The sequence below is a fragment of the Hippocampus guttulatus genome, chromosome 2, assembly GCF_054856545.1.
Source record: "Hippocampus guttulatus isolate MCC_2025c chromosome 2, RoL_Hgut_1.0, whole genome shotgun sequence".
In the NCBI taxonomy this organism is placed as follows: Eukaryota; Metazoa; Chordata; class Actinopteri; order Syngnathiformes; family Syngnathidae; genus Hippocampus; species Hippocampus guttulatus.
The window spans coordinates 1,614,647-1,629,329 of record NC_141262.1 but is presented as its reverse complement, the minus strand read 5'-3'; the positions used below and the strand labels follow the sequence as shown (position 1 = coordinate 1,629,329).

The 14,683-nt window shown below is 42.4% G+C and overlaps 1 protein-coding gene across 2 annotated transcripts in view; it reads right to left on the bottom strand.

The window, feature by feature from the left end:
• Positions 1-5,943: 5,943 nt before the first annotated feature.
• rxfp1 (relaxin family peptide receptor 1) overlaps positions 5,944-14,683 on the bottom strand; it is a 71,839-nt gene continuing 63,099 nt past the window's right edge. The window contains exons 16-19 of one of the 2 annotated variants that reach the window (XM_086106105.1): positions 12,237-12,647; positions 11,373-11,591; positions 7,649-7,959; positions 5,944-7,567 (exon numbers count right to left, since the gene is read on the bottom strand). In XM_086106105.1, the coding sequence (XP_085962231.1) occupies positions 7,499-7,567; positions 7,649-7,959; positions 11,373-11,591; positions 12,237-12,647 (1,010 nt within the window). In that variant the 3' untranslated portion in view covers positions 5,944-7,498. Of the gene's footprint in view, positions 7,960-11,372; positions 11,592-12,236; positions 12,648-14,683 lie in introns of both variants that reach the window. The other variant, XM_086106104.1, reaches the window with a different exon arrangement.

Here is a 14,683-nt window from a genome sequence, read left to right as displayed (position 1 = left end):
CGTCATTCAGAAATACAAGACAAAATATCTAGGGATTCTACTGTGAAATATCATTTTGAACCATGGTACAAACATTTTCTAAAGTAATTATACACAGGTACATGAAAAGTTCAATATTCTACCTTTATAGACAAGGACTGATAGGGCACGATATAAATATTCATCCATTCATCTTCCGAACCGCCATATCCTCACTAGGGTTGCGGGGGGTGCTGGAGCCTATCCCAGCCGTCTTCGGGCAGTAGGAGGGGGACACCCTGAATCGGTCACCAGCCAATTGCAAGGCACACCGAGACAAAAAACCATCCACACCCACGCTCACACCTAGGGACAATTTAGAGTGTTCAATCGGCCTGCCAAGCATGTTTTTGGAATGTGGGAGGAAACCGGAGTACCCAGAGAAAACCCACGCAGGTCCAGGGAGAACATGCAAACTCCACACAGGGAGGCCGGAGCCGATATCGAACCTACGACCTCTGTACTATGAGGTTGAAGTGCTAACCACTGGACTACTGGGCCGCCCACGATTTAAATATTCTGGACATAATGTGAAAACAGTGAATAGGAAAGTTAGAAATCTACCCCGCTTTAAGATCGATTTTTTCCCCCCAAATTACAGTTTTACAATCTATAAAAGTGGAGAAAGACATCTGTTTACAAATTATAGACCAATATCACTACTACCACAATTTTCAAAAATATTAGAAAAACTATTTTCTCGCAGACTTGATAGCTTTATACAAAAGCATGCGCTGTTAAGTGAGAATCAATATGGCTTCAGGGAAAAACGGACCACCTCAATGGCAGTTATGGAGTTTCTGGAAGCAATAGCCACTAATATAGACAACAAAGAATTTACTGTTGGGGTTTTCCTAGATCTAAGAAAAGCTTTTGACACAATAGATCACAGTATATTATTGAAAAAACTAGAAAGATATGGCATTAGAGGTGTATCTTATAAATGGATAAAAAGTTATTTAGAAAACAGATATCAGTACGTGCAGCTCAACAATAAAAAAACGAATCAACTGAAAATCACTCATGGAGTTCCTCAGGGGTCAGTGCTTGGTCCAAAACTATTCATCTTATATATAAATGATATCTGCAAGGTCTCAAAACAATTTAAATGTGTCCTATTTGCTGATGATACAACTTTCTACTGTTCTGGAATAAATCTGAAACAGCTCCTGACAACCATAGAAAACGAATTAAACAAATTAAAAAACTGGTTCGACAGAAATAAATTGTCACTTAACCTGAAAAAAATCGAAGTTAATTGTTTTCTGGCACAAGACCAATCAAACACCAAGCTAAAATTATGGTAAACTCAATTGAGATAGAAAGAGCGTATGAAACCAAGTTTCTCGGATTAGTAATAGACTCAAAACTATGTTGGAAGCCACATATCGATAACGTAAAAAGAAAAATAGCCAAAACCGTAGGGATCCTCTACAAAACCAAGGAAGTGCCAAATAACTGATCTTTGTACACATTATACACTTCATTATTATTACCATATATGACCTACTGTGTGGAAATATGGGGAAATGCCTGCAAAACAAACACACTCCCTATTCTAAAATTACAAAAAAAAGCAATTCGAATTATTAATAGATCAAAATATACGGAACCCACAAATCCACTATTTATCAAATTAAATACGATGAAATTTTATGACCTGGTTGACTTTAAAATCGCCCAATTAATGTACAAAGCACACAATAACCTGCTCTGCCAAAACATCCAGAAGTTTTTCGAAATTCGAGAAAGCAGCTATGATTTAAGAGGTACCAACTTATTCAAAAAACTCAAAACAAGAACAAACATCAAGCAAAGAAGTGTATCTATCAAAGGTGTTAATCTGTGGAATAATTTCGAAACGGACCTGAAAATGAGTAAATCGCTTGCTGAGTTCAAAAACAAATTCAAAAAAATAGTACAAACAACCTACATCAATCAATCAGAGTTAAAATGATCAATTCTAAACATTAAATATAATGATAAATCAGAACTAAGTTGATAAATAGAGAAAGGTATTGAAATATCCATTATGAATACAAGAGAAAATTGACACAAGAGTGCCAGGGTGTGGATGTATATAATTCCCGATACAAACCAAAAGTTGTAAAAATATCACGGTTAAGGGTAAAGTATGAGCCTTAATGGAGACTTCTTTCTTCTTACTTTTTTCTTTTCTGATTGATATAAAAATGATTTATTAGATATAAACACATAACGGGGTAGGACTAGATACGTTTTTTACTTCTTCCTACTCCCTTGAACATAACTGTGTTGAATGAAGACTGATTTCCTTCTTTTTACTATTTTATCTGGGGTCAAGTAGAGAGCATTCACGCGTGTGCCTACAAGTACTGGCGACCCTGTTAATCTCCCAAAGCCACGGGGGAGACCAATCTCTACACCACGCACAGTACTGAATAATTGGGGCGGTAAAAGGATAAACCCTCGGCCCCAATTATGTCAAACTTCAAGATAGTCAGCTTCAATGCTGAAGGAATTTCATCAACAAAAGCCGAAATTCTCTCCAACCTCAAAGCTGACATATTATGCTTACAAGAGACCCACAAGGACTCAATACCACCTAAAGTCCCAGGCATGCACCTAGTCATCCACCATGCTAGCCCTGTTCATGGAAGTGCCATCTACACACGAGATCCATCGAACATCCTAAACAGCAGGGATCTCTCTGAAGAAGGGATGGAAATACTTGAAGTAGAAACGACACATATCACCATTGTGTCAGTTTACAAACCACCATTAACACCATTCATGTGGCCCAGAACTGTCAGTCAAAGAAACAAGGCCCTAGTTGCTATTGGTGATTTCAATAGTCATAACACCATCTGGGGCTATGCCAAAAATGATAATGATGGAGAGGTCGTTGAAGAATGGGCATTAAATAACAATCTGACAATCTTACATAATGCTAAAGATAAACCATCCTTCATGAGTGCAAGATGGAAAAGTAGCTATAACCCTGATCTGGCATTTGTGTCCTCTAACATCTACACAAATTTTGAAAAATATGTCAACGACCCAATCCCTAGATCACAACATAGACCAATCACTTTGAATGTGAGGCCAGTCATCAGGCCTCTCGACTCCAAATCAACCCCCAGATTTAACTTAAGAAAGGCAAAATGGGAAGACTTCACCCATGAACTAGATTCCAGGATCTCCACCATTGCAGCGCGAGCAGAGAACTATGAACACTTCCAAAAGCTTGTCTGGGAGGTTTCCAGGAGACACATCCCAAGAGGATGTAGAAAGACCCTCATTCCTTGCCTAACAGATCAAAGCAAGGAACTTTATGAGGATTATGTTCAAGCATATAATGCAGATCCATTTGATGAAAATACTATCGAACTAGGTGAATTGTTAACAGCCTCTGTTGCAAATGGAAAACGTGAACGCTGGCAAGAACTTATATGCAACACAGATATGACTCATATTAGCAAGAAGGCATGGAGCACTATAAAGAAATTGAACACAGAAAAGAACATCCGAATAAGAACAGCTGCCATAACACCGGACGAAGTGGCAAACCAACTACTACTCAATGGAAAACCACCCAATAAAGAGCGAGGACACCTCAAAAAAATGAAATCAGAAATGGACCGCATTATGCAAGAAAGTGATGAACTCTTCAATCCGTTCACCATGGAAGAACTCTTGGAAGCCATGAAATACCTAAAACCTGGCAAATCAGCAGGACTCGATGGTATTACAACAGAAATAATTAAGCACTTCGGTACAAAGACCAGATCATGGATACTTGCTCTCTTCAACAACTGTGCAGCAAGCCTAAAGATCCCGAAGATATGGCGAAGAGCAAGTCGTGGCCCTGCTAAAACCTGGTAAAGACCCAGAGAATAAAAAAAGCTATCGTCCTATTTCGCTCCTATGCATCCTCTACAAATTATATGAACGAATGATAATGGCCCGAATGTACCCTACAGTGGAACAACAACTATCGCCAGACCAGGCTGGATTTCGTCCAGGGCGATCATGCTGTAGCCAAATATTAAACCTCACTCAGTACATTGAGGATGGTTTTGAGGCCAAGCAAATTACTGGTGCAGTTTTTGTAGACCTGACTGATGCATACGACACAGTAAATCACAGAATTCTTCTCCTGAAACTTGCCAAAGCTGTTCATTGCTTACAAACAGACGCTTCTTTGTAGAAATGGATGGCAAGAAAAGTAGATATCGAACACAAAAAAATGGTCTCCCACAAGGCTCTGTTCTGGCTCCAGTACTTTTTAACATCTACACAAATGACCAGCCAGAGTTTGAAAACATCCGAAGATTTATATATGCCGATGATTTGTGTATTGCCACCCAATCGCGCTCATTTGAAACCACCGAAAGGAGACTATCAGCTGCTCTTCAACATCTAACAGAGTATTATAAACAAAACTCACTTAATGCCAATCCAGGAAAGGCGCAGGTGTGTGTATTCCACCTAAATAACCACCAGGCAAATAGAAAATTAAGCATCCACTGGAATAATGAGAGACTTGAGCATGTTGACTATCCCATCTATCTTGGAGTCACATTAGATCGAACGCTCTCCTTCGCAGAACATGTAAGGAAACTCAAGTCAAAAGTCGCCACAAGAAACAACCTCTTAGCTAAACTTGCTAACTCTAACTGGGGAACAGATCCTAAAACTCTGAGAACAACAGCTCTAGCACTATGCTACTCTACTGCTGAATATTGTTCAGCAGCATGGGCAAGATCGTGTCATGCTCACAAAATAGAACCTGAGCTGAACAACACATGCAGAATAATTACTGGCACACTAAAACCAACACCACTGCCAGCACTCTACAGATTGGCGTGCATCGCACCACCACACATACGTAGAGACATTCATGCAAGGACACAAAAGCATAGTCAAGAAAATGACACAAGACACCCCCTCTATGATCATAGTGACTCAATAAGAAGACTGAAGTCCAGAAAGCTTTATGACCGTCCAAAGTTTAGATCCTGAGCAGTCAACAAACCACAGGCTCGATAAATGGAGAGAATGGGACAGCTCTGCACTAAATGGTGCAATCCAAAGCCCAAACGAACATCTTCCAAGTGGAACTGCCCTCTCAAGAAAGAACTGGGTGACATTAAATAGAGCAAGAACCAGAGTAGGCAAGACTGGGAACAACACCTATAAATGGGGACTCTCACTCAGCAGTGAGTGTCCGTGTGGCCACCCAGTACAAACAATGGAGCACATTCTTCGGGATTGTGAACTGGGGCCCACCTGCACAGATCAAGACCTCTTAGACACTAGTGATGCTGCCAAGCAATGGATCCAGTACTGGCGCGACAAGATATGATGATGACTATTTTATCTACCTTATTTTCTGTCAAATTATTACTGTATATGTTTTATGTTCAATAAACAACAACAACGACCAATAGATGTCACTCCTGCCCTATGAACCTCTCAAAAATGTCGGCATAGTCGTTGCATACAAAACAACTGTCTCATAATATTCCATTAAATTTTCATAGCAAAATCAATGTGCAAGTCACAATTTTTCCACAACTGTGTTTTGGGTTGGTTTTTCGCGAGCTCGTATCACACAATCGCCACTAGCATGTCTTGAGGTAAACCAGGTTTTTTTTTGTTGTTGTTCGGAGTGTAGGAATGGAGGAAGGCCTATACTGAGACCAACAGTTTTACGTCATGTATTTGGAAAGGAATCGAACTCTTGACTGAACCATGTAAACCAGGTTTTTCTGATTATCGCATTACTGAAGTGCATGTAAATGCATAATCTAAACATGGCTGTGGTTATTGTGGTAATCTAAACATGGCTGTAACAAAATAAACAAACAATTGTTATTTACTTAGCTGCTAGTGACACGCGAGCCCTGTGATGGATTAATTTGGATTAAAAACAAAGACACCTTTTGTTATTACTTTTAATTTGTCATATTAAAGACAATTATTAAAGCCATAACACAAATTAAATACTGTAAATCCAACAGTTCCACAAACATTGACATTAATTCAAGAACAAGCAGATAAACACTCATGCCGGCATATACAGTAAAATGACTGATCCCTATACACAAGAGAACATCAGAAACAAATTTTTATATTTATACAATCTGCAGAGAAAATGATTTTCATAGAAATTCATACAAACACAGTATGCTGTGAGCGGAATATCTCATGTCATGACTGGTGTAAAAATACATTATGTTTAAGAGTCCATTGTCAAAGCCCAGACCAGCTGGGAAATGCAACCAAAAATATCATAAAATTGTCATGAAATTATATTGAGACATTTTGAAAGCGGTAACAAGTATGCACAGTGATGGGTATCGTTTTGTATGGTTGATTTCCAATGAGACAACAACAATACATACTGTACATTTCAAAATCCATAGTGAGCTGGCTCTATGAGTGACACGATGTAATCCCTGAAGGTTTGAGGACACGCCCATCATAGCAAGTCACCAAAATGTCATTTTTCATTTCATATTTTATTTTACAAGTTATATTCATCATTTTGGGCTTGAAGTTTATTATAGAGTCTATTGGGCAGACTTAATTTCAAACGACGCCAAAATCATGTCACTTTCTGGGTTCCTTCCGGGCCGCTGTGGAAGCATTCCATCAAGCTGAGGTACTAGAGCAGCTGCTTGAATTGTAAAACAACGAAGACATAGATTCAATTAACAATGAACGTAAAATCAATCAAAGTCAAAATGAAAATTTCTGGAGGCTTCAGTCCACTATCTTGTGCACAAAAGGGGGAAAATGTAATTTCATGAGACTTTTTTTGCTCGTCAGGTTGCACATTAAGAATTTAAAATGCAAACAGAATTTGTAAACGCTTACCGTAATAAAAAAGAGGAAAACAACAAAAATAAGGCCAGCAAAAGACGCTTAATCCATGGGTCAATTTGACCCAAAATAACCTGCGGGTTAAACAATTGCCTTTACAGTTGAGAGGTTTCGCAAGTCTGGAACAAATTCATCTCCTTACTGTATTTGCCTATTGAAACCTAAGATTGGAATCCAAATGGTTGTTTTTTTTTTCCTTCTTCCTTCCTTCAGTGGCTCTGTACATAGTTTGATTCACTTTTGTGTTGCAACCTTGACTCCAAAGCAAAATCCACCAAGGTAAAATACAGCGAGCACACCAATGGCGAGAACGATTGATTGTAGACGGAGACAACCTGGATGAGTTTTTCAGCTTGTTGTACTTGGCTTCAGTATTGCTGCGGAAAGCCAATTTGATAACCATGATTAACACACCATTCGTTTTCCAAGGCCAGAGTGAAATGAATGGAAATCGCCTTTTCTTTCTGCAACTTGACACATGTTCATTCTTGCACTGTGAAGCCTGAAAGATTGGTGGTAAAATGTACAAAAATCAGATGATGAAATAACTGTACTGGGATCGGAGTCGATGAAAAGGCTCATTTCACACCGGTCACTGAAGCCGTGTTTTTCAGAGATGTTCTCCTGACTTGCTGTTTTGCGTGAAAGGTACCGATGCGGATGGGTTGTTCAAGTCGACCTGCAAATATCCAACATGGTCAGGATTGTTCAGGCTTTGCCCACGTCTGTTATCCACCAGTTCACTTGCAATTGAACGCACCGGCTCTGACTCTGGAGCGGGAACGCCGGGGTCATTTTCCGCAAGGCCAGCTTGCTTGGCGGGGAGTGTGTTGGCCCCGCCCCGACGGTCACCCACCACCGGGGTGGAGTCCTGCAGGGGCCACATTTCCTGCCAGGTGAGCGAAGGCTGATGGACGGGGTGGCTGGCCACCGCCGGCCTCCGCTGCTTATAGTTGGCCCACACCTGCATCAGGGTCTCCTTGAAGGGACGGGTGGTCAGCGTGTAAAGGATGGGGTTGAGGGCACTGTTAATGGGCAGGATGAATATGACCACCCACGAGGTAATGGTGCCTGCAGGGGGGAACAAGACAAAGGAGGTACCAGGAAAACCTAATTAGGGAGAATAAATATTGAGCGAACCGGCACCCCATGTGTTTTTATGCTGCTTGAATTGGGGAGTACCTGGCTCAAAACCAATTTAGCCACCAAATGAATCCTTCATATCCCACCAGGGGTTCTCATTAGGAAGTATGCCAGGTAATACATTGGCACTCCAGCTAACACCGCAAACCCACGAAAACACACTGAAAGGAAAGCTCTTGAAAGGAAAAAAGGCCCATTAGGACAATGAAGACACACATCTGTGAAAGAGCACTGACACTAATCCTTGAAAAGCACAACCCAAAACACTTGAAGCCCCAAACATTTACGCTTAGAACCCTATCCTTAACCCTCAAAACCCAAAATGATCCTTAATTAAACCCAAACCGTATCTCTTACAACCCAAACACCATTTCTTACAACCCTGATTCAGCCTAATATGAATATTGAAAACCATACCATTAACTCATTTACACCCTTTGACGTATAAATACGTCAATTAGCGCATAGCCGTTCCCTCCCCATGACGTATTAATACGTCAATCACGTGTTTTCATGGGGGAGGGTGCAAGAGAGTCAGATGCAACTTCTCACCACAGGATTAGGCTTGACGGCAATGTTAAATAGCAAAGAAAATGGCCATCGGGTGGCAGTGGTGAAAAAATCAACCAGGATCACGCGCAGAAGTAGTAGAAAGGGCGTACAGTGAAGGAGGGGCGTATGTGGATAGTGGATTGGAACATTAGCAACTAGCAATGATGGAGAAAAGGAAATAACTAACTAAAAAAGATTTTTTTTCGGTATAAAAGCGTCTTCGAAATAAAACAACAAAGGAGATGGTGTTTGTGTGGAAGAGAAAATGACGCTTCGGTCACTAATCGAAAGCGGCACCCGTCAAACGAACGTCGGCCTGCACAAACATGGCGTGCTACACGCGGCCCGCATAGCTCACGCCGAGTTTCGAGTTCATCTGATGAAGATGAACTTGCTCCACGTCAGCGATCATCGCTTGGCAGAGCATTTTGTGCCTCCCGATGCCCCACATCGCCCACAAATCGTCTCCCCGGCGACTTCCAGCGATGACGGCAATGAGGCTGCATTGCTTCGCATGGCCGACGGGCACACGTCAGCGATTCGTTGGAATCGTCTCGTAATGATGACGGCGAAAACGATGAATTGGAGAGCGATTTGGATCCCGATATGTCGGACGAATACGTGCCTTCGGACATAACGGAAAGCAGCTGAGAGTCCTCGCGAGAGCCGCTGGAACGAGGAGGTAACTGCTGACTAGCTTGCAAGTTCCCATTCAAAACTGCATCACTTCTTATGCCTCATCAGTCACTTTTATGTACCGCTACACTCCCCGCTATACTATGAAGTTGCCAGTAACACTAATCATTTATGTACGGTTGATGCGTCTCGTAGATGTGGATGAAAATATGCGCCGTAAATGTGATGACTTGCATGTCGCCATAGGTTTTAAAAAAACTAAACAAAAAAAAACAGGACACATTTGGTCCGCTCAGCTCTGCTAAAACCACTAGTGTTAAATTCATATTCCATTTCATGTCAAATTGGATGCTGAGCAACGTGGAATGAATGGTGTAAATAGCAGTGTGCGAGCATGTATGTGTGTGTGTGTGTGTGTGTGTGTGTGTGTGTGTGTGTGAGAGATGTTGAAATGTAAGTGGAAAGCAACAATAAAAAATTGAAAAATAAAAGTGTGGTAATTGTACATACTTCTATAAATTACAGATTGTCCAACCAGAAGCCAAAAGATGACGACTCCTCGCTTTGGTGGTGGAAAGAAAGGTAAATAAAATTATTGTACCTCACTCTGCAGCAAGATATATTTGCAACTTTTTATGTTTCTATAATTTATAGGTCGTGCATCTGGAAGTGGTGGGATGAATCGATGTGGTGACAAACTGGATGGAAGACAAAAACCATTTTCTCCACAGCTGCACTTTTGTTCATAGTTCAATAGTTTTGTGTGCAAATAAATTATTTTGCTACAAAAACATTATTTGTAATGTTCTTATGTAGGAGGAACACATTATTGAGGTATTTGAGCTGCCACAAAAGCAAAAAATTGTGTAAAACTTGAAATGATGCTTGAAATGCATGCTTTTACAAAAAGCTCATTTTCTCTGGATTTCTGCAGAAAATCGGCCTTTTCCATAAAACTTAGCAGTTTTCTAATGCTGATTGCCAACGAACGGAGAAAGATAGAAACAAACTTTTTTTTCATCTGAAAGAAGAGAGTCTCACCTTTCTTTTGACAGGTTGCATGTATATATAGCCATAGAACAGAAAATTCTGTGGGCCTTGCAAATCAGTCAAAATTCAGTAAAATATGAGGGATTGAGGGGGTTGCTCCAGTGAAAAGGGGTGGTATTCAATGAGTTAAGGAACCTTAAAAAAAAAAAAACTAAAATTGCAACCTGAACACCCCCCCACCCCACCCCCAATTAACACCATAAGCCGCCTGCTTGGTGATAAAAAGGTCCCTCCTGTTGGAATGCGAATTACAGTGATCCCTCGCTACCTACGCAGTTCACTTATCGCGGTTTCAGTGTCTCGCGGATTTTTCCAAAGTACTGTATTCAGAAAAAAAAAGGCTGAATGACTCGGAGGTTTTGTACATGCCTGTACTGGATATGCAGCGGGCACTCATTCAAGGTACATGATTGGTTTCTGGTGCGACATCGACCAATGACAGCATCGAGTGGATTTATCCCGCGAGCTGATTGGCTGCGCATCTTTGCAGCCCCGCCCAGCCCCTTGAGTCTCATCACGCTGGTGACTCTCTGGCATACTGTCTCTTCTGTTGTTTCTACGTGCGCGGCGGAGAGAGAGAGTGAGAGAGAGGGGGCGGGTGTGGGTCTGTCCGAAAGCAGCAGCACGCCTCTCTTCGCCTCCTTCTCATCAATACTACTTCATTGTCTTATCATAAACACATCGGCTGCGCGGGGGTAGCTGGTCAGGAGCTAGCTGGAGGCTAACGGTGGCTACACCATCAGAGCGTCAAATGAGGGTCACCTTCTACGCCACCAGCACAAGTCTCTTCGCTTCTCTCAGAAGGCAATGCTGATGAATGTTAATTTCTGTATAAGGTTTTATAATTAAAGATTTAAGTAAATACGTCTACTGCTGTCGTCTTTGTCCCAAATATATAAGATATAAATACTGCTTACATATTTTAAACATGCTGGTACACACAAACCCTTACACAAAAATTCCTCGGGCTTGTTCAAACCCTACTTCGCGGATTTTCCTCTTTGGCGGGGGGTCTCGGTCCCCATTAACCGCGATAAGTGAGGGATCACTGTATAGGAACAGAGTGTAACAGAATGGTGCACAAAGTGTGCGGTGTACTGTACCGGGAATCTCCACCTGCAGCAGGGACAGGATCTTTAGGATGAAAATAGGGATCCAGCAGAGCGAGTCTGTAATGACGATGGAGAAGAAGCGTTTGGCGATGGTCACCTCCTTCTTGATGTGGTTGCTGTACTTGGTGGTCTGCGTGCCCGTGCGCTGGATGTTGTAGAACATGCTGGCGTATGCCAGCACAATGATCAGGAATGCCACCAGGTTCAGACCTGTAGGGGGGAGTAGAGATGGAGATGCCGCCACGAAATCAGATGTGATCAAATCCCTCCTGGCAGGAAGTGTGCTAGTAACAAAAGGACAGATAATGGTAAAAGCCAGATCAGAAGCTCTTAAAAGCCAGACGACTAAAACCGTAAGATGCTGATTAAGTCCATCAGCTCCTTTAACACCTTGCTGTATTTTTCAGTATTTCATCCCTTCTAAAGCTCCGGATGGCATGACTGGTCTCCACTTCCATTTGTTTGCTGGGAGGATAGTAAATGCGGAACCATTTGCAATGGAGAGCAGTGATTAAAATTGCCGTTAGTCAGTCAACATTCCATCCAAGTAAATTTGCATCTCACTTTGATGAAAAGGAGTGTGAAAAGGCCTTAACACTAAACCTCAAAACTCTAAACCGTAATCAAAAATGTAAAACTTTAAATGTATAACCAATCCAGGAATCTGTACTCCTAAGCCTTAAATTTCCTAAAACACGAACCAAATCATAACAAACCGAATCAATGGCCTACTCCTTAAAACCTGACCCATAACTCTTAAAATCCCAATCCTCCCTAATATCAAAAACGAACCCTAACACTAACCCTCAAAACACTAACCCCTGAACTCCAAGAGATACCCATGACCAAACTTACCCAAGAAGATGGCGATGGTGTAAATGTGCGCCCAGAGCGTCTCGGGTTGTTCCGAGTGTAGCGGGAAGCACACGCCATTGGTTCCGTAGAAGTTCCGGAAGAGGCCCTTGAAGGCCAGGGGAAGGAAGGCCACCATGAATCCGAACAACCAGATGCCTAGTAGCACCGTCACGGTACGGCGCCAACCCGGAGTCAGGTAGTGGAAGGGGTACACGATGCAGATGTACTTTTCCAGAGTCAGGTAGGTGAGCAGGAGAACTGACACCTCGGTGGACAGCATGGCCAGAGATCCGATCACCTGGCACTGGCCGCTGTCCATCCAGGCCTGGGCGTGCCGGTTGTACTCGCCGCGGAACTTCAGGTCGTATGACCCAATCATGAACAGGTAGATGCCCATCAACCCATCTGCACCTGACAAGGGGATGCGGGATGAGTATTCACCAGTAATATCCAACATACGCAGGAGCGGTAATTTAGTCATAGAAGAGTAATTAAGGAAAGTCGTATGAAAATGTATTTGATACCCAACCGGTCTGCTTAATTGTCCATATGCAGTACTCGTGTGTTCTTTGTCATCACTCGTAAGACATTTCAGTGTACTATCTTATGTAGAGTGAATCGCGAATTAATGAATGTACCAGTACCATGAATTATTCATTCATTCATTTTCCAAACCGCTTTATCCTCACTAGGGTCGCTGGAGCCTATCCCAGCTGTCTTCGGGCAGTAGGCGGGGGGGACACCCTGAATCGATTGCCAGCCAATCGCAGGGCACACAGATATGAACAACCATCCACGCCCACACTCATACCTAGAGACAATTTAGAGTGTTCAATCAGCCTGCTATGCATGTTTTTGGAATGTGGGAGGAAACCGCAGTGCCCGGAGAAAACCCACGCAGGCCCAGGGAGAACATGCAAACTCCACCCAGGGAGGCCGGTGCTGGAATTGAACCGGTACCTCTGCACTGTGAAGCCGACGTGCTAACCACTGGACTACCGGGCCGCTGTACCATGAATTAATCAAGAGATTAAAATCAGAATGCTTGCGTTCTAATTTTGATCTAAAAAGTCAGAGTATAACTTTCAAGAAAACAATCTCAGTTAAACAATACGCTCGATTAAATCTACCTCCGTTTGAATAAAAACAGGGAAAAGTAGTTCAGTTTCGATTCTTAAAGGCCCTACATAAAATAAGAGTTGGTTTACCGTGTGTTCAGAGGCCAAACTATTTCAAAACACACATAAATCAGGTTCTTTATAGGGAAATAGTGTATTAACTAACGTACTTATACCACAATTAATAAATGGGGCGACAGTGAAGACTGAATTTATGGTTAATTCAAACTTTTGTTTTTCGACTACCTTCTTCCACGACTGTGAGGTTTTTGCACACTCATAGAATTATTAGGGCACATTAGTAAAACTCCTTTCGCTTATTAGTGATCTCCTTCCCACCACTATATGACATTTCAGTGCACTAGTAGGGCTGGAGAGTCGTGGTAAAACAACCACGAAAAAAGGTGCCCATTTCACAACAGTGATCTGTAATTGCCCCTCGTCAACTTTACAACATCCACCCGATGAGTTCTGCTGGCAGTTCTCAACTTACTTTGCTCGTGTCGAACTTCGACATGGAGTCCAGCGAGTCTATTTTTGCTTCCACAATATCAAAAACTGGGCGCCTCTTACACGCTATTTTTAAAGGGAATGAGAGGTGCCCCTTGCATTGGCTCGGAAGCTAGTTGGCTGTGTTCAGGCCCACTAAAGGGCAAAAGTTTGTTTCTAACTGTGCTTATCAGCGAATTTACCAAACCAAACTCCACTAATCAAGATGGAAGTCAAGATGGCGCCCAAGTAGGCAGCCGTCAACAAGTGCTCTCATGAGCCTTGCTTTTTTTTTGTTGTTTTTGTGTTTGTTTTGTCACTTTGTGTTTGTTGTTGTGGACCTGATGTGGATTTTTTTCAGCATTTTTTGGCCACGACATTCATCAAGGAGGAGACTCTGTGCTTGGTGCTTGCGCCTTCTCGGCAGCATGGGTATACCAGCACTGTTTTCGACTGGGAAGAATGTCGGCGCCATTTGACTGTCGTTGCTGGACAGTCCCGGGCGCTTGTGTCTTGCGCCTGTAATGGGCAGCATTTTTCACTGCCCCGCTTTGTTCAGTGGAGAGATCGGTGCTGTTGAACGGTCTGCGGCTGGATGGATGTAAGGCTTGAGGAGCCGACGATGAGAAGAAAGGAGCATTAGCGCGGAGCGCCGATGCGGATTTGTAACCGGGAGTCGCGGCTTGGAGTTTGAAGCGGATTACGTGGGACAGGAGAAGTGAACTAATCTCTTTTCGTCAATGGACGCTTACAGCTTCGTGTTTGCTTTCAAAACGTAGCTTGTCGCAGACGTGTGCACATTTTCAGCATGATGTCTCCGACCCACTGGTGAAAAGACAC